General features: G+C 42.1%; 2 protein-coding genes and 1 long non-coding RNA gene across 5 annotated transcripts in view; 2 read left to right on the top strand and 1 right to left on the bottom strand.

The window, feature by feature from the left end:
* The window catches only part of LOC102005326 (zinc finger protein 271-like), a 39,513-nt gene extending 37,208 nt beyond the window's left edge, over positions 1-2,305 (bottom strand). Inside the window, exons 1-2 of one of the 3 annotated variants that reach the window (XM_013509230.1) lie at positions 2,217-2,305; positions 1,417-1,641 (exon numbers count right to left, since the gene is read on the bottom strand). The gene's annotated coding sequence lies outside the window, so the exon portion shown is untranslated. The other 2 variants (XM_013509319.1, XM_013509375.1) reach the window with 2 other exon arrangements.
* The window catches only part of LOC102025070, a 46,871-nt gene that overhangs the window by 17,781 nt on the left and 7,010 nt on the right, over positions 1-22,080 (top strand). The window contains exons 5-9 of the mRNA XM_013509229.1: positions 1,541-1,691; positions 2,071-2,416; positions 2,643-2,768; positions 16,404-16,583; positions 21,451-21,960. Coding sequence (XP_013364683.1) covers positions 1,541-1,691; positions 2,071-2,416; positions 2,643-2,768; positions 16,404-16,583; positions 21,451-21,960 — 1,313 coding nt within the window. The remainder of the gene's footprint in view (positions 1-1,540; positions 1,692-2,070; positions 2,417-2,642; positions 2,769-16,403; positions 16,584-21,450; positions 21,961-22,080) is intronic.
* Positions 2,375-14,810, top strand: LOC106147552. Its single transcript, XR_001232482.1, has 3 exons — positions 2,375-2,459; positions 6,077-6,215; positions 14,511-14,810. It is a non-coding gene; the product is annotated as an uncharacterized LOC106147552 (long non-coding RNA).

Below are 22,080 nucleotides of genomic sequence, written 5' to 3'. Positions count from 1 at the left end.
TTTTTTTTGGTTTTTCTCCGGTACCGGGAACCGAACTCACAACCTTGCGCTTGCCAGGCAGGCGCTTTGCCGCTGAGCTAAATCCCCAGCCCCCAGAATAGATCTTAAAGAAGGGCAAATTATAATACAGGAAATAAACCAATTAAATGACACATTATAAAGCTGTTCTGAGATTAAAAAGCTGTAGATCTATATTAAAAGAAACAGGCCATCAGAGGAGAATTTCATAAACAAAATGACAGCAGCAATGGCAGGACCAAATCTAAAAAGTAGCAATGGGAGGACAGCAGCAGTGGAAGAACCAAATCCAAGAAGTGGAAATGAAACCCTGGAAACTTCTGAACAAAATAAGGGTCAAAATACCTTACACTATAGATAAATAGAATGAATGAATGAATAAATAAATAAATAACAGTTTACTGTAATCTACATCAGTATACCTGGCTTTACACGGAGGCCCTCACTTCATGTTTGTAGTGTTTCAGTTTCTTTTTCCCGGTACCAGGAATCAAGCTCACGACCTTGTGCTTGTCAGGCAGCCACTGTGCTGCTGAGCTAAATCCCCAGCCCCTGTAGTGTTTCTTACAGTAGTAGTAACAGGCCCCAATGAATCATATCTCTCAGTATCAATCTCCTTGTGCAGTTTCCTTTCACAAAGACTCTGAAACTGGCCACGTGACTTGCGCTGGTCAATGAGGCATAGGCAGATTTACCACAAACCCAAATACACAAAGTGCTCATGTATCAAAGAGCTTTCTCTCTCAGATTTTGGGTATTAGGTGTACTGGGAAAAAGTCTCGGCTAGCCCAATGGTGATGACTCAAGCCAACAGTCACACACATGTGATTGAGGCTTTGACCCCACTCTAGGTCAAGTCACTAGATGACGGCCTGAATCCAGACAATATCAGGAGAAAAATACTGCCCACCTAAACCCTGCTCCAGTTAATGACCTACAAAACCATAAGAAATAACACAGATGAAAGCTGTCTGATGTTTCAGGTCATTAACTTTTAAGGAGGAACGGACATAATTCTCAAAAGGTATGCATTATTATACTTAGTAAAGGAGGGAACAGAACTGTAAAGTACTGAAGGCAGTAAGTGACAAAGCTAGAATTTGAATCCAGGTCATCAGACTGCAGAACTTTAAAGATGAGAAAGATGACTTGAAAAGATTAGAAAGGTGACATACCTAACACTCACAGATTCCTAATAAGGTGATTAATAAAGGGAAAATTGGACCACTCTTGGGCCTTCAAAAAGGGAGGGAACTGCCTAAGAATCTGATTGCTAGAATTAGAAATAAAACCACAGGACTGTGCCTGAAGCCCAAAAGAGATGGCACCAACAGAGTGTGGGTGTAGGCAATAAGGAACATTGCTGTCATGTGCGGAGCTGGCATGGGGTCTACTCACCGGACACAGAGTGATGTTCTTGAGATTCATAATTGAATTGGTTCTCCATAGGTTGCAACTGGACGCCTCAGGGAGCAAATGAAGAAACAGCATTTCCTTTGTGCGATTTTCTTGTCTGCTTAAGGGTCGCAGGTCTGGAGGCAACTGAGCACCAATGGGCTCAGAAGAGAATCACTCTGCGGAGCAGAAATCTACCTTCTGAGACTCGAGCACCTGAAACAGCCTCTAAATACAAAAGGAGAGAAGGAGAAAACGAAAGCTTCTTTAATTTCCAAGTAATGTATCTTCGGTTTCCTCAGCTTCCTCCTCCATCGTCCAGGATTGTGGCACTGCCTCTCCTGGACGCACACATACGCCCCACTCCAAGTAGAGGGCTACTCAGACAGAAGTGGGGGTTAATGCTACCAAAACAGGGTGTAACTGGGAAGATAACAGAGAGGAAGAGATTTGCAGAATTTGTCTTATTGGTCAAGAGGCTGTTATCCCCCGCTTTTACAAAAATGACACTATGAACGTTTCTCCTGTCTTTCCTGCCTGAGCTCCTGCTCACACTCACAAATTCAGCTAGCTCTTTCCCGACTGGGTCGGCCGATTCGCGCGCATTCACCCGCGTTTCAGGGTTATGCCAGCTCCCCATTTCCGGCGTTCATTCAGTAGAAGCCAAGGCCCAGAGAGCGCTGACCAGGTACGGAGAACCGACGCGCTCTCCGTGCCAGGGAGCGGCCCTGGACTCGACAAACCGCCTGGTAGGCGGAATCGCCCAGGATACCCGGGCCTCCCACGGGTAACCTTGTGCCTACCTGCAAGCGTCCCGCCGCTCGCTGTGGAGCCTCCCACTAAGCGAGCCACACACCAGCCCGCCCGCTCTAGGAACCCGGGAGGAGCGCTCAGCTCTATGGTGCGGCGCCGTGCCTGCGCGCTGCCTGGGCCGCGGCGGGTGGGTGGACCAGAATTAACCCGTGAACACCCGCAGGGCAGTGCCCAGCAGAGCCCTAGCTTGGTCAGAGACGCATTCCTGGATGCCATGTCTGCAGGTTCTTGAGGTGAATACCGGACTCCATTATCTTTTGAGAAAGCTTCCTGGGGCTGGGTAGGTTTTGTACTGGGAGAATGAGGCCGTCTGTCTCCGTCTCCCTCCCGTCCTCCTCCCCTCCCCCACCCTGTCATCAGATTCACAGTTGAGCTTTGGTTTTAACTTTCTTCCTGGTTTTTTTTCTTTGCCCCAGAACAGTGGCATGCATCAGCGTGCCTTGGAGGCCTTGCGGCCCAGACCCAGAGTTTTTGACTCAGTATGTCAGGGATGCCCACCGAGGTTCTCAGGTGACATGATGCTGCTGTTCTGTGACCACCCTGTAAGAACCACTGGCCTCAACTGCGTGTGGTGGCACATGGCTGTAATCCTAGCACTCGGGCTTCTGAGGCAGAAGGATTGACTCGAGTTCGAGGTCAGCCTGGGCTACATAGTGAATTCAAAACCAGGCTGAATTACATAGGGAGACCCTGTCTCAAAAAACAAACAAATAAATCCACTGCCCTAGAAATAAGTGATGCTCAGTAATTAATCGCTGAATTTCTGGGAAACGGGGGCAATTTGCGATTAAGAAAGGTCAGGAGATGTCTTCCTAAAAGTTTGCTTGCCAGTGCAATTCTCATTGTGGCTAAAAGTTCAAGACAGGAAGAAGGGCCTGAAGTGGAGATGGATCAAGGGAGTGAAAAGTGTTTCTGTGTTCATGGAAATATCTTGGGAAATGAGAAGCTGGGGGAAGTTTTGAAACCAGTAAGACATGACACTTGGTTCAAGATGCGGGGGAAAAGATATGCAAGGGGTCAGAACATGATGGGTGGTCAAGTGATGGGTGAGGTATAGGAAAACAGGGCTTCCTGTCTCCACCCAGGCCCCCTTTCAGATGTATGAAATCTTAAGGCTTCGTGACTGAGACCCTAGGATACTTGTAAGGGGGAAGAGAAGTAGGACCTTCAGTCCTCCAAGAGGGAGTATAAATACTCTTTAAAAACAGATTATTTAACTGACAATAGAAAGCTTATTAATCTAAAATTGGATGTTTGTCATATATATGCGGGTGTGAAACCATTGCCACACTCAATAAACACATCAACCCTCAGTGCACACTTCTGCCCCTGGCATCCCTCCTCCCTTCCACCTCTAGTGATCCGCTTTCTGTTACTATAGATTAATTGCATTTTCTAGAGAATTATTTAAGTGGACTCATACACAGTGCACTTTTTTTTTTAGACTTTCTCTGAGCAATATCTTGAGGTTCTCTGTATCGCTGTGTCAACAGTTTATTCTTTTCTTGTTTGTATCTGTATCCATTTAGTGTATGATATTCCACTGTGTGTATGTATCACAGTTTCTTTACCCACTCATCACTTGATGGGCATCTGAGTAATTACCAGTTTTTGACTATTACAAATAAAGCTGCTATGTACATTTCATCTCCATTTTATATGGACAGAAGTATTTTCTCCCTTCTTGATGGACATGTGTCTAATATTGTAAGAAATTGCCACACTTTTTAGAGTACCTGTGTCATTTTGCATTCTCATCAGTAACATATGAGATACCCAGTTTCTTCTTATCCTTACCATTCTGTGTATCTCACTGTGTTTTTAATTTGCATTCCCAAACACTAACAATATTTAGCACTGTTTCATCTATATATGTTCCTTGGTGAACTGTCTACAAATCTTTTGCCCATTCTGCACACAAATCTTATATATATGAATTGCATTTATATTATGGCTTTGCTTTTCTCTTAACTTTTTTTTAGAGCACAGAAGCTTTATATTTTGATGAAATACAGTTTTCATTTGGTTCTTTCATGGATGGTTTTTCTTGTCACATGTGAGAGGTCTTTGCCCTAACCTATGGAACGAAGGTTTTCTACTATTTTTTTCTTCTGGTCTGGATCTCTCTTGAGTTAATTTTTTAAAGCATCTTGTAAGGTTTGCAGCAAAGAGGGTTCTTTTGGGGTTTTTTTTTTGTTTCTTTGTTTTATTTTTTGTATGTGACTATTCAACTATTCAGCACCATCTCTTTCTTTTCTGAATATCCTTTCACCTTAGCCAAAAGTCAGTTATCCATATTCCTACTTTTGGCCTCACTACTTTCTCTAATCATTCTTGTCTGTCTCTTTTTAGGCTGAATTCACGCTTTTTTTTTCTCCTGGGGATCAAAGCTAGGCCCTTGCACATGTTAGGCAAGCATTCAACACTGAGCTACCTACTTAGCCCCATGATTCCACACTTTGGATTGACTACAGTAGCTTTATAATAAGGCTAGAAATCAGGTACTGTGAGAACGCCAATGTTGTATTTTTGTTTCAGCGACTGTAACTTCAGTGGATTTCCATGTGAATTTTCAAATCATCTTGCCAGTTTCTACAAAAAGGCTTCCAGGGATTTTGATTGGGATTAAATTGCACCTATAGATCATCTTGGGGAGGAATATTGTAAAGCAACATTGAATCTTCTGATCCATGAAGATAGTGTATCTCTCCATTTATTTAGGTCTTCCTTGGTTTCTTTCATTTTCTATTCCTTTTCAATATATTGCAGATTTTTTTATAACTTTTGACAGGTTTATTCCTAAGTATTTCATTGTTTGATGCTTTTTTTTTTTTGGTACTGGGAATTGAACTCAAGACCTTGCGCTTGCCAGGCAGGCACTTATGCCACTCAGCTGTGTCCCCAGCCCTTGATGCTATTTTTAATGGATTTTTTTTCATTTTTATTTCTAGTTGTTTTGTGCTGATATGTAGAAATACAATTTTTGTTTATTGACTTTATTTGTATACTGCAACCTTCCTAAAATCACTGATTTAATTCTAGTACCTTTTTTGATGGATTGTATGGACTTTTTACACATGCGCTCACATTGCCAATGAATGACAAAAGTTTTATTTCTTCTTTTCTGATATGAATGCCTTTTTACCCTTTTCTTGTCTAATTTCCTTAGCTGGAATTCCAGTATAATGACAGTAGAAATCATGATCTAATCTTAAGTGTAAAGCAGTCTTTCCCCAAGGTTATGGTTTGGATATGAAACATTCTGTAAAGGCCATATCCTTAGGGCTTGGTTTTCAGCTGAAGGGTTTTGGGAAATGAGTGAGCATGAATCTTATTGTAGCAGAAAGTGCCCCCACCACACACACCAGGCAGTATACTTCAGTTTGTTAGTTGCCCAGGTAATAGTTCCTGTTCCAGTTCTGATTGTCTCTGTCTCTTAGAAATGGCTGGTCACTGTGATGTATAGCTGGTCACTATGATACACATTGTATAAACCAATCCTGAATTGACAAGCCCTCCTGACTGTCTACTTTCTGTTTGTTTATCTCATATAAGCCTTAGACCACCAGAGATCAGGGTCTGATACTCTGGGAATGATCCTCATCGGTGCCTGTTGATGTAAATAAATCTGCCTCCAAATCCTGGTTGTCCTTACAGTGTTTCTGCTTGTTGTTCCATTATCAGTGGATTCATTCTGATGGAGTCATGATTTGATGGCATGACGGCATGATTATGATGGAAACATAGAAGGTGGGGCCAGCTGAAGGGAGGAGTCATAAGGCCATGACCAGCGGACTATATCTGGTCCCTGGACACTTCAGTTTTGGTTCTCTTTCTCTTTGCTTTCTAGCTGCCAGGAGATAAGCAGCTTTCCTCCTCCTAGGCCTTCCGCCATGAAGTTCTGCTTCATGACAGCTCACAAACAACACAGCCAAGTAACCATGAACTGAAGTAACCATGAACTGAAGCCTTTGAAACTGTCAGCCAAAGTAAGTATTTCCTCATTTGTTTTTCAAGAATTTTGTCACAGTTATGGAAAGTTAAAAGAACCATTAGAGATTATCTCAGATGTAGTTTTTTGGTATATGCCATTTATTATATTGCAGAAAATACTTTTCTACTTTTTAAGAGTTTATATTTATAGTAAGAGTATATGGTAGATTCTACCAAAGGCATTTTGTATATCTTTAAAGAGGACAATATTGTTTCTCATTTTTATCTTGTTAAGGTGGTAATTTACTATTGTAGAAAGATCTGGAAAAAAAGAAAGATCTGGTCTCAGCGTATGCAAAATGGCCATAGGTGTGCTGAGACTGAGTAGAGACAGATTTGGGATTGCACCAAATGACATTTATTGGTGGACCTCCATATAAATCATGGCTTGATGGGCAGCAAGACAGGTGAATCCCTGTAATTTGGATCTTCAGGAAGGGACTTGTATAAAAGGACAAAAATTCATTTAAACCAGAATATAGCTAGTTTACCTCAAACTCACATAGAAGACATCAGGTACATTACTGGTTCTAATGGCATCGTAGTCCAGTCATAAAGCTCCACAACTATTCTTATGGTGTTGTTTATATATACTTTGCTTGGAAATTATGCAGGGAAAATAGACTAGGGTTACACAGGGGCAACTGTGGCAGCTGGGTCCCAGGATGGCTGCAATCAGGTTATGTTAACTAGCTTTCCCATCACTGGGACGAGATATCTGACACTTTCAGCTTAAGTGGAAGACAGGTTTAATTTGGCTCTTCCTTTTTAGGGGATTCAGTTTATGGTCTGATGGCTCCAAGGAAGAAACATCATGGTGGAGCAAAGATGTTCAGTTCATAGTAGCTTGGAAGCAAAGCAGGGGAGCACAGCCACAGAGAAAGGGGCGAGGGCTCATACACAGTAACTACAGTCATGCCACCTTGATCCACCTAGACATACCCCGAACTGTGCTTTCCAAATCTAGGCATTTCTTAATCCAGTCAAGTTGACATCACTATTAACAGTCACACAAGTCCAGCTAAATCCCTACATTTACATACATTGACCTTTTTTTGTTTTTGTTTTTGTTTTTTTGAGACAGGATCTTGCAATGTAGTTCAGGCTGATCCTGAACTCACTGTGTAGCCCAGGCTGGTCTTAAACTCACATCAATCCTCCTGCCTCAGACCCCTGAGTGCTGGGATCATAGGCATGCTTCACCATATGCAGTTCATACACTGAGTTTTTTTTTTTTTTAAATTTCTTTTTTGAGACAGGGTCTCACTGTGGAGCCTAGGCTGGTCTTGAATGCACATCAATCCTCCTGCCTCAGACCCCTGAGTGCTGGGATAACAGGCATGCTGTGCCATTTGTTCATATATTGAGGTTTTTCTTTTCTTTTGTTTTTTGAGACAGGGTCTCTCTATGTAGTTCAGGCTAGTCCTGAACTCACTGTGTAGCCCAGGCTGGCCTCGAACATATGGCAATCCTTCTGTCTCAACCTCCTGAGTGCTACGATTACAGTCATGCGCCACTGTGCCCAGCTAAGGTTTGAAAACCAAATTTGCATTCCTGTGATAAGCCCTGCTAGTTCATGATATGGGATGATATCATGATATAGTATCCACTGATGTGTTAGTGGATTTGATTTGCTAAAAGTATTGTATTTGCATTTGTGAAGAATACTGGCTGGTCGTTTCCTTGTCATGTGCTTGTTAGGTTTGGTATCAGGGTCATACTGGCCTTACAGAATGATTAAAAAGTATTCTGTCCTCCTGTGTTCTCTGGAAGAGTTTCTCAGAACTGGTATTATTTCTTTCTTAAATACTTGGCTAAATTCACAGGGAAGCCATATGGGCTTGCGGTCTGGAGTGTGAGAAAGCTCTTAACTACATACTCAGTTTCTGGAGTAAGCTTGATATTTTGGATCATTGAAAGAATTAGTTTTATGTAGTTGTCAAATTTATTGGCATAAAATTGTTCATAATTGTCCCTTCTGATCTATTAATCTACAGCAAAGTCACCTCTCTCAATTCTTGCTGTATGAGTCTTCTTCTCTTTTTCCCTACATAGACCAATAAAGTTTATTTTTTCCTCAAAGAAGCAGCTTTTTGTTTCATTGATTTTTAAAAATGATTTTGCTGTTTTCCATTTCTTTGATTTCCACAGTGCCTTTAATTTTTCCCTTTTATCTCCTTGCTTTAAGTTTAATTTGGTCTTTTTTTCCCTAGTAACTTAAAGTGGAAGGTGAGTTCACTGATTGGAGATAGTTCGTATTTTCTAACGTAGACATTTAGTCTTATAGATTACTCCCTGCGTAAGTATTTAGTATTTAGTATTGCTCCTCCTCTTGATGAACCATTTCACCATGTAATGGCCTTCTTTATCCCTGATATTCCAGTCATAGTCAACCTGAGAAGCATAATTTGTAGTGAATGGTGTATATACATACATACTTGTTATGGAAAATACGCTTACTGATTACAGGAACTGGTCAGGCAGTTTTATAGTGCTCTGTGTCTGAATCTGATGCTGGACTTTGATGTTGACAAGGCAGTTAGGGAGAAAGGAAGGAAGATGGGAATAATGTGGGGAAATCAAGGTCACACTGAGTGTCATAGTACAAGTTGAACCTCATGAAAATGGACTGAAACCCATGTCTATTCTGTTGCTCTTGACCCTAGTGGTGAGGATATCCAACAAAAGCTGGAGCTACTCATCATGAAGCTAAACACATATCTGGTCCAGGGATCAGGGTCACTTGAGGATGCAGAGGAAGGTAGAACACTTGCAGGTCAAGTTACCATTTTACGTCAATGCAGTAAGCAAGCAGTCATCATTTTCGTTCTACCTGATAAAGCTTGCACACAAAAACATCTTTCTGTTCTACCCAAACCAGAAATGTGAAAGAAAGAAATTCTAGGACAAGTAGTTTATCCTAGCCAAGTTGACACATTATAAAGTCTACCCCTTGTTAGTTTAGTGTGAAACATATTTCTTTAGCTCCTATTTAATATCCAAATTATAACAATAACAAGATGTGCTTCCACCAAAATGACACAATTACCCATCATGATACCATTAACATGGTAAGCGTTAGCCTGGAAGAAATCCCCTTTTTCTCCTTGAGTGATGTTCATTTTTCTAAGTAATAACACTCCTGCTTTGTATCCTATAGCTTATATGCTGAGACATAAAATTAACTAGTATGAATACATGTTATGTTAGATGTGAAGAGGTTGAGAGAGGATGTAACAAAAATTTTCCCGGGGCTCTCAAAAGATGCTGAGAGTATATTATTGCCCACCAGGGGGTTCTTTTCAGATTCAATTAAACACTCAGACCCTATAGAATACCCTTGGTAATTTATTTATTTATTCATTTATTTATTTATAGTACTGGGCATTGAGTCCACCCCAAAGCCCACCCACTGAGCTACAACCCAAATCCTTGCCCCTTTTTAACAAATTTTTAAAATTTTGAGAAAAGGTCTTATTAATTTGCCCAGGCTAGTCCCCAATTTGTGATCCTCCTGCTTCAGCTTCTCTGAGTAGCTTGGATTATAGGTGTGTACCATCATGCTTAACAGCATCAAATTCTTCACAAAGTGTGAATTTCAGCCTAAAAATCAATTTCCAGTTCTGCATGAAAAAGTAAATTGAAATTGTAAGTCTACATAAAAATTAACTTTCCTTTGCACAAATAAATATCAGTAAGCAGGCTGATGCTGTTTTAAATGAAGTTTTAACCAGGGACAATAAAACATCTTTGACATCATGTCCAATTAATTTTGGCTTTCTAAAAATCATAGCCAGTGCTATAAACTCAGATTGTCAAAGCAGAATGATGGCAGATATAGTCAAAGTGCCCAAAGTTTACTTTTTTTTTTTTTTTTTTTGGTTTTGGTTTTTCTCCGGTACCGGGAACCGAACTCACGACCTTGCGCTTGCGAGGCACGCGCTTTTGCCGCTGAGCTAAATCCCCAGCTCCCCAAAGTTTACTTTGATGGAGGCTTATGTCAAGAAACACCAGAATCCCCCAGGATCTTTAGAATTTAATTCCGATCCAATCATTGTCTTTGTCTTCAGTGAGGTCACTGGTATCAGTTTGAAAAACCTTCAACTCTAAGTAATTGAAAACCAAGTGGTTTAAACAAATCTTACTTTATACTTAGCACATAGTGTCTCTCAAAGATATGTTCACATCCTAACCTCTGTGCATGTGAATATGACTATTTGGAAATAGAGTCTTTGCAGATATAAGTTAAGATGAATGAAGATGGGCACTAATCCTATGCTGGTGTCCTTCTAAGAGATACAATTTGGACACAAAGGAGACACAGAGAGAATGGCATGTGGAGGTGTAGGCAGAAGTTGAAATGATAAATCTGTAAATGCCAAGGATTACTGGCAACTACCAGGAGGGAGCATGGAACAGATCCTTCCTTTGAGCCTTTAGTGGGAACAGGACTCTCCTGGCATCTTGATTTGAGACTCCTAGCCTCCAGAAGTGTAAAAGAATAAATTTGTATTGTATCAAAGCATTCTGCATGTGGTATTAAAAGTGGCATGTTCCTATAATAAGTACCTAAAAATGAAGATATAGCCTTGAAATCATGTAATAGGTAAAGTCTGGAATGTTTTCAGGCTCTTAATAAGACCAAGCCTTGGTTACCTTGAAGAGACTGTTGGTAGAAGTAGCTACCTTAAAGGTAATCTGAGCCTGGCATGGTAGTGCATGCCAGTACTCTCAGTACTCTGGGAGGCTGAGGCAGGAGGATTTCAAGTTTGAGCCCAAGCTCAGCAACTTAGTGATTTACCAAGACCTTGTATCAGAATAAATAAACAGTAAAAGGCTCAAGATGTAGCTCAGTGTGAAGGCCCTAAGTTCAAGGCCCTGGGTTCAAGCCCCGGTATTAGGAAAAATGAAGATATCTGGCTAGGGTTTATATGGAAGAGAAGAGAACACTAGAGAAAGCTTCTATCTTAGAGAATACATACATATCATCAGGAATGTAATGCAGTTACAAATAATAAACATTAAAGATACTTGGGGCTGAGGTTGTAGCTCAGTGGTAGAGTGCTTATTTAGCATGCACAAGGCCCTGAGTTCAATCCCCTTCTTTTTTTCACAAAAAAAAGAAGAAAAAAGATACTTTCTATTAGGTCCCAGACATAAATGAGTAACATATTTGCTGTAGAGCAATTGTTGCAAACCTATGGTGCATGTGCCACGTCCATATCATTGAAAGCTCTAAAAGGTTCACTGGGGCTGAGGATTTAGCTCAGCGGCAAAGCCCCTGCCTGGCAAGCGCAAGGTCGAGAGTTCGATCCCTGGTACAAGAAGAAAAACAAAAAAAACAAAAACAAAAAAAAACCAAACAAATAAAAGGTTCACTTTCACTGCTGTAAAATGTATCCCTCCTGAAAATTCTTATGTTGGAATCCTGAAAATTCCTATGTTGGAATTGTATATCTATATATAATAATATAACTTAGTTTCACTAATAATGTCAGCCTCAACAAGTACCTGTTGAATTCCACTTATATAAAGTACAAAAAACCACACTAAACCAATATACCTAGTAATCCAAGTTTCTGTAAAATGACTACCTTTAGTGGCTAGTGTAGGGTAAAGATTTGAAGCTGGCTCAAGGGGAACTTCTGAGGTGTGATAATGTTCTATTTCTTCATCTACATGTTCATAACAATATGTTCAATCTGTCACAATTAAGCAAAACATATGTGCATTGCTTACTTGTAAAAGCACTTACTAACCCATGCTGTTCATCTGTCCTTTCTTCAGACTATCACAACACAGACCAAGATGCCCCTATTGTTACTAGAACACTTCATCTTTAACAGAAATATGAAAAAGAAATATGAATAAGGCAGTAAAACTAGAAAGCCTTGGGTTTTCATAAAGGAGACATCCTCTAAAATCAGTATTTTGATTTAACCCTTTGTTTGACACACAAGAAATCTGTACAGCTGAGGACATAGCACACAGGTTAAACACTTGCGTAGCACACACAAGACCTTGGTTCAACTCCGGCACTGCAAAAATAAATAAATAAATGTAAATAAAATTTTTAAAGAAAAAGAAATTGGTATATTCCAAGACAATGGACCATAGTATGATCAATTTTAGGATGAAAGTTGACAAATCTGGTAATTGATTTTTCCATGAATGGAGCTGGGGATATAGCTCAGTGGCATAGCGCCTGCCTGGCAAGCATGAGGTTGTGAGTTCAATCCCCGGTACAAAAAAAAAGATCTAAATAATCCATTAATGGGTTTCCCTTGGAAAATCATCATGGATCCCAGAGGTATGAATCCCACATGGCACTGAAACATTCATCAGATGTCCTCTTAACAGCAGGAACTCTACTGGATGGGACAGATACAGAAGTGCCCTCATGAGACTTACAGTATATTGAGATGTCAGACATTCAACAGTAAATTAAACATATAATTAATGAATTTCAACAATGACACATTCTATGGAAGATGAATACAGAGAGTCATAAAAGATATATCAAGGTGCCTGCATTAGTGTGGTGGGGGGTAAAGACTCCAGAAGACAGTGGTTTTTCAGCCTGGTCTTGAAAGGTAAAGAATTAGTCAGAAAAGACATAGTTCTGATAGAGAGATCATCTTGCGGTAAGTTCCAAAAGAGAAAACGAGTTGAGAAAGACAAGGCATAAGAAGGTCAGAACATTATAAATGAACATTTGTGGCTAGAAATGTGATTAGAAATAGGCAGTTGTCTGAGCATGTTGGATTAGATTGTAAGAGCAATGACGGGCCATAAAAAAGTTTGTAGCAGGGAAGTAACACCTTTGACCTTTGTCTGATCATGTGGTAGTGGTGGCTTGGGTTGGAATGGTAACAGTGAAGATGGAAATCAATGGGGATATGCAAGCAGTGCGTTTGAGAGCTACCTTATAGTCACCTCTAGTTAGTCACACTTTTGTGTAATCTCTTCCCCTTGAATGTGAGCAGAACCTATGCCTGACTTCTGACCAATGGAATATGGCCAAGGTAATGGGCTATCCCTCCCTTGATTAGGTTTCCTCATATGGCAAAGGAGTTGCATATTGTACTAAGCAATTAAATTTGTGGTAATGCAGCACAGAAAACTATACCAAAAAAAAAGGAAAATACAGATTTTTAGTGCCATCCATAGAGTGCCATTGTGTTAAATACCTTAAAAATGTGTTCTTAGAGCAAGGCATTAGAGAAAGACTAGAAAAACATTGAATCCAATAGAGAAAGCCTAAACCAGCTTGGTCATTTAGAAGAAATCTAGACTTTAAGGATGATACTGGAATAGAGAACCTAAACTGAGTTCTCTATTCCAACCACTAGAGCTTGCTTCTGGCATGTATGTTTTTTTGCCCAGGCACTTTCCTTTCCAGTGAGCACTTGCTGTATCCATACAGTTGAGTGAGGGTGTTGTGGCAAATATGCTTATTTACTTGACTCACCCACGGGGGCAGGATGCAGAGACAAGCAGGTTTATTAGCCGGTGTTGGGCTCCCAGTACATGACTGAGCACCAACCCTGAAGGGTAAGAGGGGAGAATCACTATACATCTCTAGTTTCAGGTCTAGGGAAGTGATTTGTTTTTTCCTGATAAGATTTAGTGCTGCTACAGAAATACTCTTAGAAAGCATGAACTTAGCTTGTGACAAAGGAACAAAGGTGTTTGACATTTTATGTAGGGAACAAGCAGTCTTATCACAAAGCATGGGGTGGTATTGGGTTAGGTAACTATGACAACATTTACAAGAAACAAATTTAAGGAAACAGAAACTGAAGCTTTAAAATGGCACTAGAGTACAAAATGACATAGATTTGGTTCCCTTTCCCATATCAAAGGCAAATTATGGGATTTAAGAACAAAACCCTTCTCCACATGCCGATCAGAATGGTAGAGAAAAAAGGGCTGCACAAAGGGAATAGTAACCAAAGAGATTAGAAGCTACCCAGAAGAATATAAGGTTGATATCACAGATTCAGGGCTATTAAAAGACTGGATTTATCAAAAGGGAAGTCAGTAATATAAGGGGGAAAAGTTTAAGAAGTAGAGTGTGAGACTGTAAGGGCATACTTATAGAAGGGCAGACTTGTAGATACATAATAGCAAAAGTTAGAAATGAATTCATAGCCTGTGACCATGCTCGTGCTGCCTGTCATGTAGCTAGCTGCATAGATTTAGCCTTGACTGTGTAGGCCCGGATGTTCTCCCTTAACGATGTGTGAGGTCAAACTGACTGTGTCCGGCTTGCGTTTTAAAATATGCAGTGATTCCAACTTGCTTCAAGGACTTCAAGGACATCCTGTTTGGGGAAGACTGGCCCAGTCAAGGACACTTTCAAGACTCTAACTATTCTTCTCAGACTCCCTCTCTCCCAGAATTCTGCCTGACAATATATGACATAATTCTTGCATTCCGTGTAACCAATCATGTAATAAACTCCTATAAGCTTTGTACTTCACACTGCAAACCATATTTAAACTGAACTCAGACTTGACTCTGGGCTGGTGATTTGAACCTCTGGGTTCCTCAGCCTGCTAGCATAATAAAAGTTTCCTTGTAACTCCTCAGTGCAAGGAGTCTTCCATTTGGTTTGATATTGCTTTTTCTGCAACAGGAAGTAGTATGAGAATAAAATAAAATGGGGTATTTGGGAGTGGAGAATTAATCATAGATGCTTCTTCAGCTGAAGAAGACAAAAAAATTAGAGTTTAGAGATGAAGTTTTGGTTGGCTGGTGCTTGGTAATTTTTAAGACAAAAAATATGTACTATGTGAAAAATTGTAGGAAGAATCAAGGAGCAAGAGTAGACAACACAGCAAAAGAATGAACAATTGATGGTGTGTGATTGCTAGAATAGGTGGTGAAGGGAATGGGGCCCAAGACCCAGGTGGAGGAATAGGCCTTTGAGATAGGAGGAACCCTTCTTCCATTCTCTCAGAGTGGTAAAGGACATTGGATGCAAGCTCAGGTAGTTTAGTGGCAGTCTGAGGCTATTAAAGACCAAAAGTTTACATTCACTAGGGAAAAGGATGTTATACCCTCATTTAAGAAGGCCCAGTGGAGAGAGGAATTGAATGTGAAGAGAATGAAAATGCTTTTAAATAGTATTTGTGGAAAGTTTGAGGTAGCTAGAGAGTGGTGTGACTGGTGCCTGTAATCTTCACTTTTTGTGATTCTTAAATTGCTAGCTTGTAACTAGCATACTATAGGCCCTATAGAAATCATAATCACAACACTAAAGATCAAAGTTAAAGACAGTTCTCCTAGGGATATAGCACCCTTTCCTTCTCTGGACAGATATTTGTATTCATCTGTTCACTAAACAGTGGTAGAATTGGATAGCTATAGAATAAGAAGTGTGTTGCAGCACTCAGGAGGCTAGGGAGGATCACTGCGAGTTCAAGGCCAGCCTAAGCTACACAGTGAGTTCAAAGCCAGCCTGAACTACATAGTGAGGACCTGCCTGAAAAGAAACAAAAAAAGTGTTGTGGCTCTTTCAAAGGAATGAACAAATTGAGACTGTTCTGTGTATAAACCTTATGACTTTTAAAAATGGAATTCTTTTTTGACATTTCTTATTTGGTCAACATTTCATTAAAGTGGAAGGTCATTTTAGTCTGTATTTGGACATTTTTACATTCGATCGGCTTGATTAAAAATCTATGTTTATCTGTTTCACTCAGTGGGTCATTACTTACTCTCCAGTACGGTAGCTACTACTCACATGCAGCACTTTAAGTGTAATTTAATTCAAGTTCAATAAAATGAAAAACTCAGCTCCTCAGTTCCTCCAGCCTTAGTTCACGTGATTAATAGCTTCACGAGACTAATGGCTTCTATCTTGCATACGCGGATTAAGAACATACATTGAACACTAGTACGGTATTCTCTTCTGGTCACTGACTTGCAACTACCATCAAGGACCGATTCAAATGTAACATCCCATTCTGTGTTCAGAGCCACCTCCTGCTTCCAGGACACTGCGTGCGGGCCACAGAGCTACAGTCCTCCAGGATTCCTAGAGGGGCGCGTCTGCCCCACTTCCGGTGCGCGGGAGGGAGGCCACCCTGCTGGCTCTGTGGGGTCCTGTGCGGGGGCGGCGAGGGGAAGTCTGAGCAGGGAGTTCGCGCGGCGCGTCCCCGCGTCTTTCCTAAATCTTCCGTCTCGGACACGGTCGGCCTGCTTCTGTCACGGGTGGAGCCTGTGGCTGTCAGCCTCTACCTGTCAGCCGGCGGACGATCCTCCCATCCTTTCAGCGCTGCGTCGCCGCCCTTCGCTCCACGGACTCCCGCAGCAGTGCCCGGCGCCGCATGTGCCCGGCCACCGGCCCTGTGCAGGTCAGAGCTCCCTCTTGGGTCAGGGCTCAGCCATCCGTCTTGGCTTCCCCAGTTTGGGCGAGATCCTTCAGGAGACGCTGAGAGCACGGTCTCTTTGTAGTTTTAACAACACGACTGAGCTAGGAAATGATGTGTGCCTTCTACTTAGTGCGGCCCTCTCGGTACTTTTAAGTTCTGCAGTGGCAGGGACGCTCTTCACAACTCCTTGTTTAACACCGTGCACAACGTCTGCACAGGGTGGCCGTCAGTAAATAGTAAAGAAATGCGTGAAAAAAACGCATTTCTTCTTGTAAAAGACGCTTTGATTTGGTTGGGAAAGCAGGTGTGAAATGGCATTACAGCAGGGTAGGCATCTAAGAGCACGGACCTAGGCGCCAGACCATTTGATTTCAGAAGAGACCTTAGTGCCTGTCCAAGCCAGGTTGTCCAGAAGTGCCCCAGCGGTTTCCTCTGAGCTACTGGGAGGAACAGTTAGGACCAGGGATCTGCCTTCTCCCAGAGGGAGGGAGTTGTACCCATGCTCAAGGCTTCCTGCCTTCCAAACCGCACACCGCACAGGGCTGGGTAGCTGGTTTCCTGGACTCCTTCATAAGCAAATGACAACTAAGTCTAGGCATCTGACCCAGCGCGGTGGGTTTACACTCCCACTGGCAGGGATACTTTCTCAAATTTGCACACAAGAAGGTTGTGGGAGCTCTCACCTTAAACATGGAAGCACTTCTCTCCAGATTTCTCTTTTAGGGGGTGATGGACTTCAGGGCACCCGTGCTTCCCTTCATTGGTTTGTGTGCTTCCCCAGGAAAGCCTTTTCTGTAAGGTGTACCTTGTGTGTGGAATTTGCCCTTACCTTGTTTCACCTGTATCATGCTTTGAGTGGACTCTGGGGCACTGAGTTGTCCCTAGTTGTTTGGTTCCCAGCCCTGAAGTGATGAGGGCAGGGGTGTGCTGTGTGGGAGAGCCTGATAGGGAAGGTAGTAGTGGTGTGGGCTCTGGGTGTGTTGGTTTCCATTTGAAAGGCATGCTCACAGGTGAGTTGTTTACTGTCTCTGGGAGTGACATCCATGTCATTAAAGAGCCCCAGATGTCAGAGCCTCGAAGTGAACAAGACATGTTTAATACACCAAACAGCACTATTCAGATGTTTTCTGTTATTCCCAACTCCTATAATGTTAGATTCTTAGCTCCATGTTTAGGAGAGGAAATGGGACCTCCGAAAGGTTTGGTTGGTGACTAATGCCACATACCTAGTGAGAGATTGCACTGTGATTCTAACCTGGGTCACTTGAGTCCAAAGGTGGTGCTCTTTCTGTGAGCTGGATCACTTCCCTGTAGGGTAAGATGCTGTGGGGATATTTTTAGTCCACATTAGGAATTTGACAATACTGTATTGACCATTGCTTCTTTGAAATTCTTTTTTGACTATAATTCCATTCATTCTTATGTATAGGGTATACTATGATTCATGTGTTAGATTGAGTGACAGTAATGTAACAGCAAAATCACTGCTATACTGTAGCTCAAAACATTGTTTTCATGGTTAAAACCATTATTAGCCCCAGAGTCCCAAATATGCTTACTAACAAAGTGAGAGAAACACTTTTGAGGGAAAGAAATGCAATTCTTTCAGTCTTGTTTCTGATGACGCCTTGACTGATCCAGTGATCTCAACCCTTACTGGACGTCAGAATAATAGGCAGAATGTATTAAAAATATAGGTGTTGGGACCACATCTAGGAGATGGTTATAGGCTGGAGTGTGTCCCAGGTGAATGCAATGAGTCCAGGCAGAGAGAGCATCACCTTGGCTAAAATATTTTTGTTTTGCTTTTACAAAACTGGTCTGAGGCTCGTGGAGAGATCGGGCATGGGCATTCCTATGAAGCTCCAGCTGAGTTTCCCACCATCAACTGGAATCAGTTCCTAACCAGTAGATGATGAGGTCTGGATCACTCATGGCAGTGGAACCATGAGGCGTCTCCAGCCTGGCTGATGACAGACTACAAGCACGAGGGATTAAAATTTGAAAGCAACAGCTAATGCTGACAAGAAACATGATAGTGAGGAAGAATATTATTTTTAAGTCACTAAAAATAAAACAAAAGAACTAATCAGAGGGAAATGATCAGATTTACAACTTGGAAAATATCACTGACTACAATCTAGATAATGGACTGATCGGGACAGAGTACGTGTGGGGAAGGCAGTTGGGGACTTTTTGTGCAGTGTGACACATTGGATGGCTGTAGGGATAAAGATGGTGATGACAGAGACAAGGAAGGGCAGAATTGAGAGAGAGGAAATAAAATCAGTAGAACTTAATTTGCATGAAGTAAAGGAAGGAGGTAGAGGACAGGACTTTGTTAGGGCTTCCTTCAGGATTCTGGCCATACACCCAGATGAGTATTCCTACTGTCTGAGAGAACAACTAGGAGAAAGCAGATCTTAGGTGGGAGGAATCACGAATCAGTTTTGAATGCGGTGAGTTTGAGAAATTTCAAGAGGAGTTGTGGTGAGCTTGACCAGCTTGGTGTAAACAGATCTGGAGCACATAGAGGTCTAAACCAGATGGATGGTAAGAAGGTGAGGTAAAGTAGGTCAGGAGGCAAGTAAGAGAGTGAAAATGTGGAGCACTTAGGACTACACTTAGGGAACTCTGATATACAGGGGAATGGACCTGTGAAGGAGGGGGAGAAGAAGCAAAGATGATTCTTTTACGATTATGAACTTCCTTTGGCCTCACAACCATGGAGGACAAGTCAGTGAGGACTAGTGTCTGTAATACCAATTGAGTAATATCACAAATACCGGAATTAAAAGGCAAGAGGTGATATAGTATAGATTATTTGTCATTCAGGGAAGGACACAATCAGTGTGATGCAGCCCTGGCAGTGCTATTCACATGTCCATGCACAGATGTGATACTTCATCATCTCTTGATTTCTTAATGCCAGTGGTTACACAGAGAGACCTAAAGAGCTCCTTGAGAGGCTAGGCCAGGGGCAGTGCAAGTCTGAGACCAGCCTTAGAGACCCTGTTTCAAAATAAAAAGGGCAGGGCATGTAGTTCAGTGCCTCCTGGGTTTAGTCTCTAATACTGAACAAAAACTAAAGGAATGTCTATACTATTTGTGATATACTAAATATTAAGAAGACACTGATCATCCAGTTTCTTTATGGAGTGCACAAAGCATCTTTTAATATGTAGCAAAGTGTAGTTTAGGAAATGCTGCTTTGTAGGCATTGCAGATTTAACTTCCTTAATGAATAGCTGAGCAAAGGACACCAGCGTCCTCCAGTAATCAGGTACGGCCCGAAACTTGAGTCCTTCACTCTTCTCTCTTCTGAACCTTTCCAGTGTGCCCTGATGTCCTGTCCAGTCTGCTCTGTTTATATATTTTGACCTCTATAGCTCAGGCCCTCATTGTCTCCTGACCAAATGGTTGCAACACACTTTCTGTCTCTTTGCCACATCACCTTCCCAGACATTCCTGGGGCCATAGGAATCCCCACCCATCCCAGAGCCTTGATAGGCTGGCTGTTCCTGCACATGTGCCCTTCTTGCACTATTCCTTAAGTACTTCCTAGGCTCCAGAGCAGGGTTCTTAACCTGGGTACATGTCAGAAGCACTTGGGACACTTATTGCGGCCCCACCTGGAGATTCTGACTCCGTGATTCTGTCATGGGCTGATGCTCCGTGGCTGCCTCTGAGCCATAGCCACAGGCAACCACCATTAGCCAGACCTCTCCAAACCACATAGGCTTTCTTCAGTGGGCCACATGCTGTCACACGTTCTCTGTTTTGCCTGAATGACCTTCCTCTGCATCTTCGCCTGGCACACTCAGATCAGCTTCTACTGAGATGTCTCCTCCAAGTAGCTCTGTCTGCTTCTTCCAGCCCTTCTTTTTTCTCTTGGTCAGTGCTCTTTTCCTGGTGCTTATGCTTGGATTTATCACTCTGTGTGTTCATCTGTCATTTTCCCCAGTTAAACTAAAGAGTGCTTGGAACTTGCAGTCAGGACATGTATCCTGAGACATGTGTTTAGTACACTTGCCAGAACCTAGCAAATGTGCACGTATTTGTTGAAATAATAGATGAAAGACTCCTTCCTTTTTCTTTGTATTTTGTCAGAACTGTGTGACTTAAAGTCCAAAATAAATTTTCCTTATTTGTACATTTGTGGATGTTCTCCATGGTCCCTGCCTAACATTTCACCAGCATGCGAAATTTGCAGTAACAAGCAAGATTATCCTGAGCATAATTCTGAAATAAAAGGAGGAGGGATTACTTAAGAGGTGGGAACCCTGGGTTCATATGTTTGACCAGTTTGGGGCCTTGGAGAGATCCATAAACATTCAAGAAGCTGTTTCTTTATATGTTACACATGGGGATGATAATACTGCACTGTTGTAGTCAAACCCCAATAACATAGTATTTGTAAGCCGCCTGCCTTAGGGTAAATGTTTATTAAGTGAACTTTCCTCCCTGTTTGGGAAAGAACCCATTCCATACTGGCAAGAGCTACCTATTTCACCTGCAGAACCCAGTTGTGCTGCTCGCTACCTGTGTGGCTTTGATTAGCTTATGACTCTCAGTAGCCTCATTTGGTGAAAGAACATAATTTTGAAAGTCCTCATAGAGCACTGTTTATTATCCCTAATGTCCCTAACGTTGGTCCTGAATAGATTTCAACATTACCAAATTTTGTGTTACATCCTGAAAAAATCTTGAATCATCTAAGTAAATCATTTATGTGGAAGCTGTCTTTTAGTCAGTTTTCTTTACACTGCTATGTTCCTTGGTAAGTGGCATTCAAAAACCTGTATTTACCTTCCAAGCAGCTGTGTAACATGAGCACTGTCGGCCTCAGGGACATCCTGAAGAGGTGGAATTCAGAAGGAATCCCTCAGACACAAGCCTCTACCAACTCCCTGCCTCAGCTGGGCAGGCTTTTCAACTCTCTCTGCCCAGAATGTCAGGAGAGGCCACAGCCTTGATCTGCTCTGCTGTAAGAGAACAAGAAGGACTTACAGTTGTGAAGGTTGAAGAAGAAAATTATGTTGCGGGGAAGGACTCTGTCCTTGAGGGAGCCTCTCAGAGCCAGGAGATCTTCCGTCAGCGGTTCAGGCAGTTTGGTTACTCTGACTCTGCCGGGCCCCGGGAGGCTCTGAGACAACTCCAGGAGCTCTGCTGTCAGTGGCTGAGGCCAGAGGCACACACCAAGGAGCAGATCCTGGAGCTGCTGGTGTTGGAGCAGTTCCTGGCCATCCTGCCCGAGAAGCTGCAGGCCTGCGTGCAGAGGCACCGGCCAGAGAATGGAGAGGAAGCTGTGACTCTGCTGGAGGAGTTGGAGAGAGAAGTTGGTGAAGCAAGCCAACAGGTAAGAAGCAGGCCTTTGTGTTTGTTCCTTTGACCTGCTGTAAGTTCATGCCATTGTGAGTGGCATGAACTAGGCTCTCAGGGGATTACTCAACTTTTGTCTTTGGTGTATTAATTATTC

Source organism: Chinchilla lanigera, unplaced genomic scaffold, assembly GCF_000276665.1.
Source record: "Chinchilla lanigera isolate Chin_1 unplaced genomic scaffold, ChiLan1.0 scaffold00001, whole genome shotgun sequence".
NCBI lineage: Eukaryota > Metazoa > Chordata > Mammalia > Rodentia > Chinchillidae > Chinchilla > Chinchilla lanigera.
The sequence above is the reverse complement of the archived record's forward strand: the minus strand, read 5'-3'. Positions and strand labels throughout refer to the sequence as shown.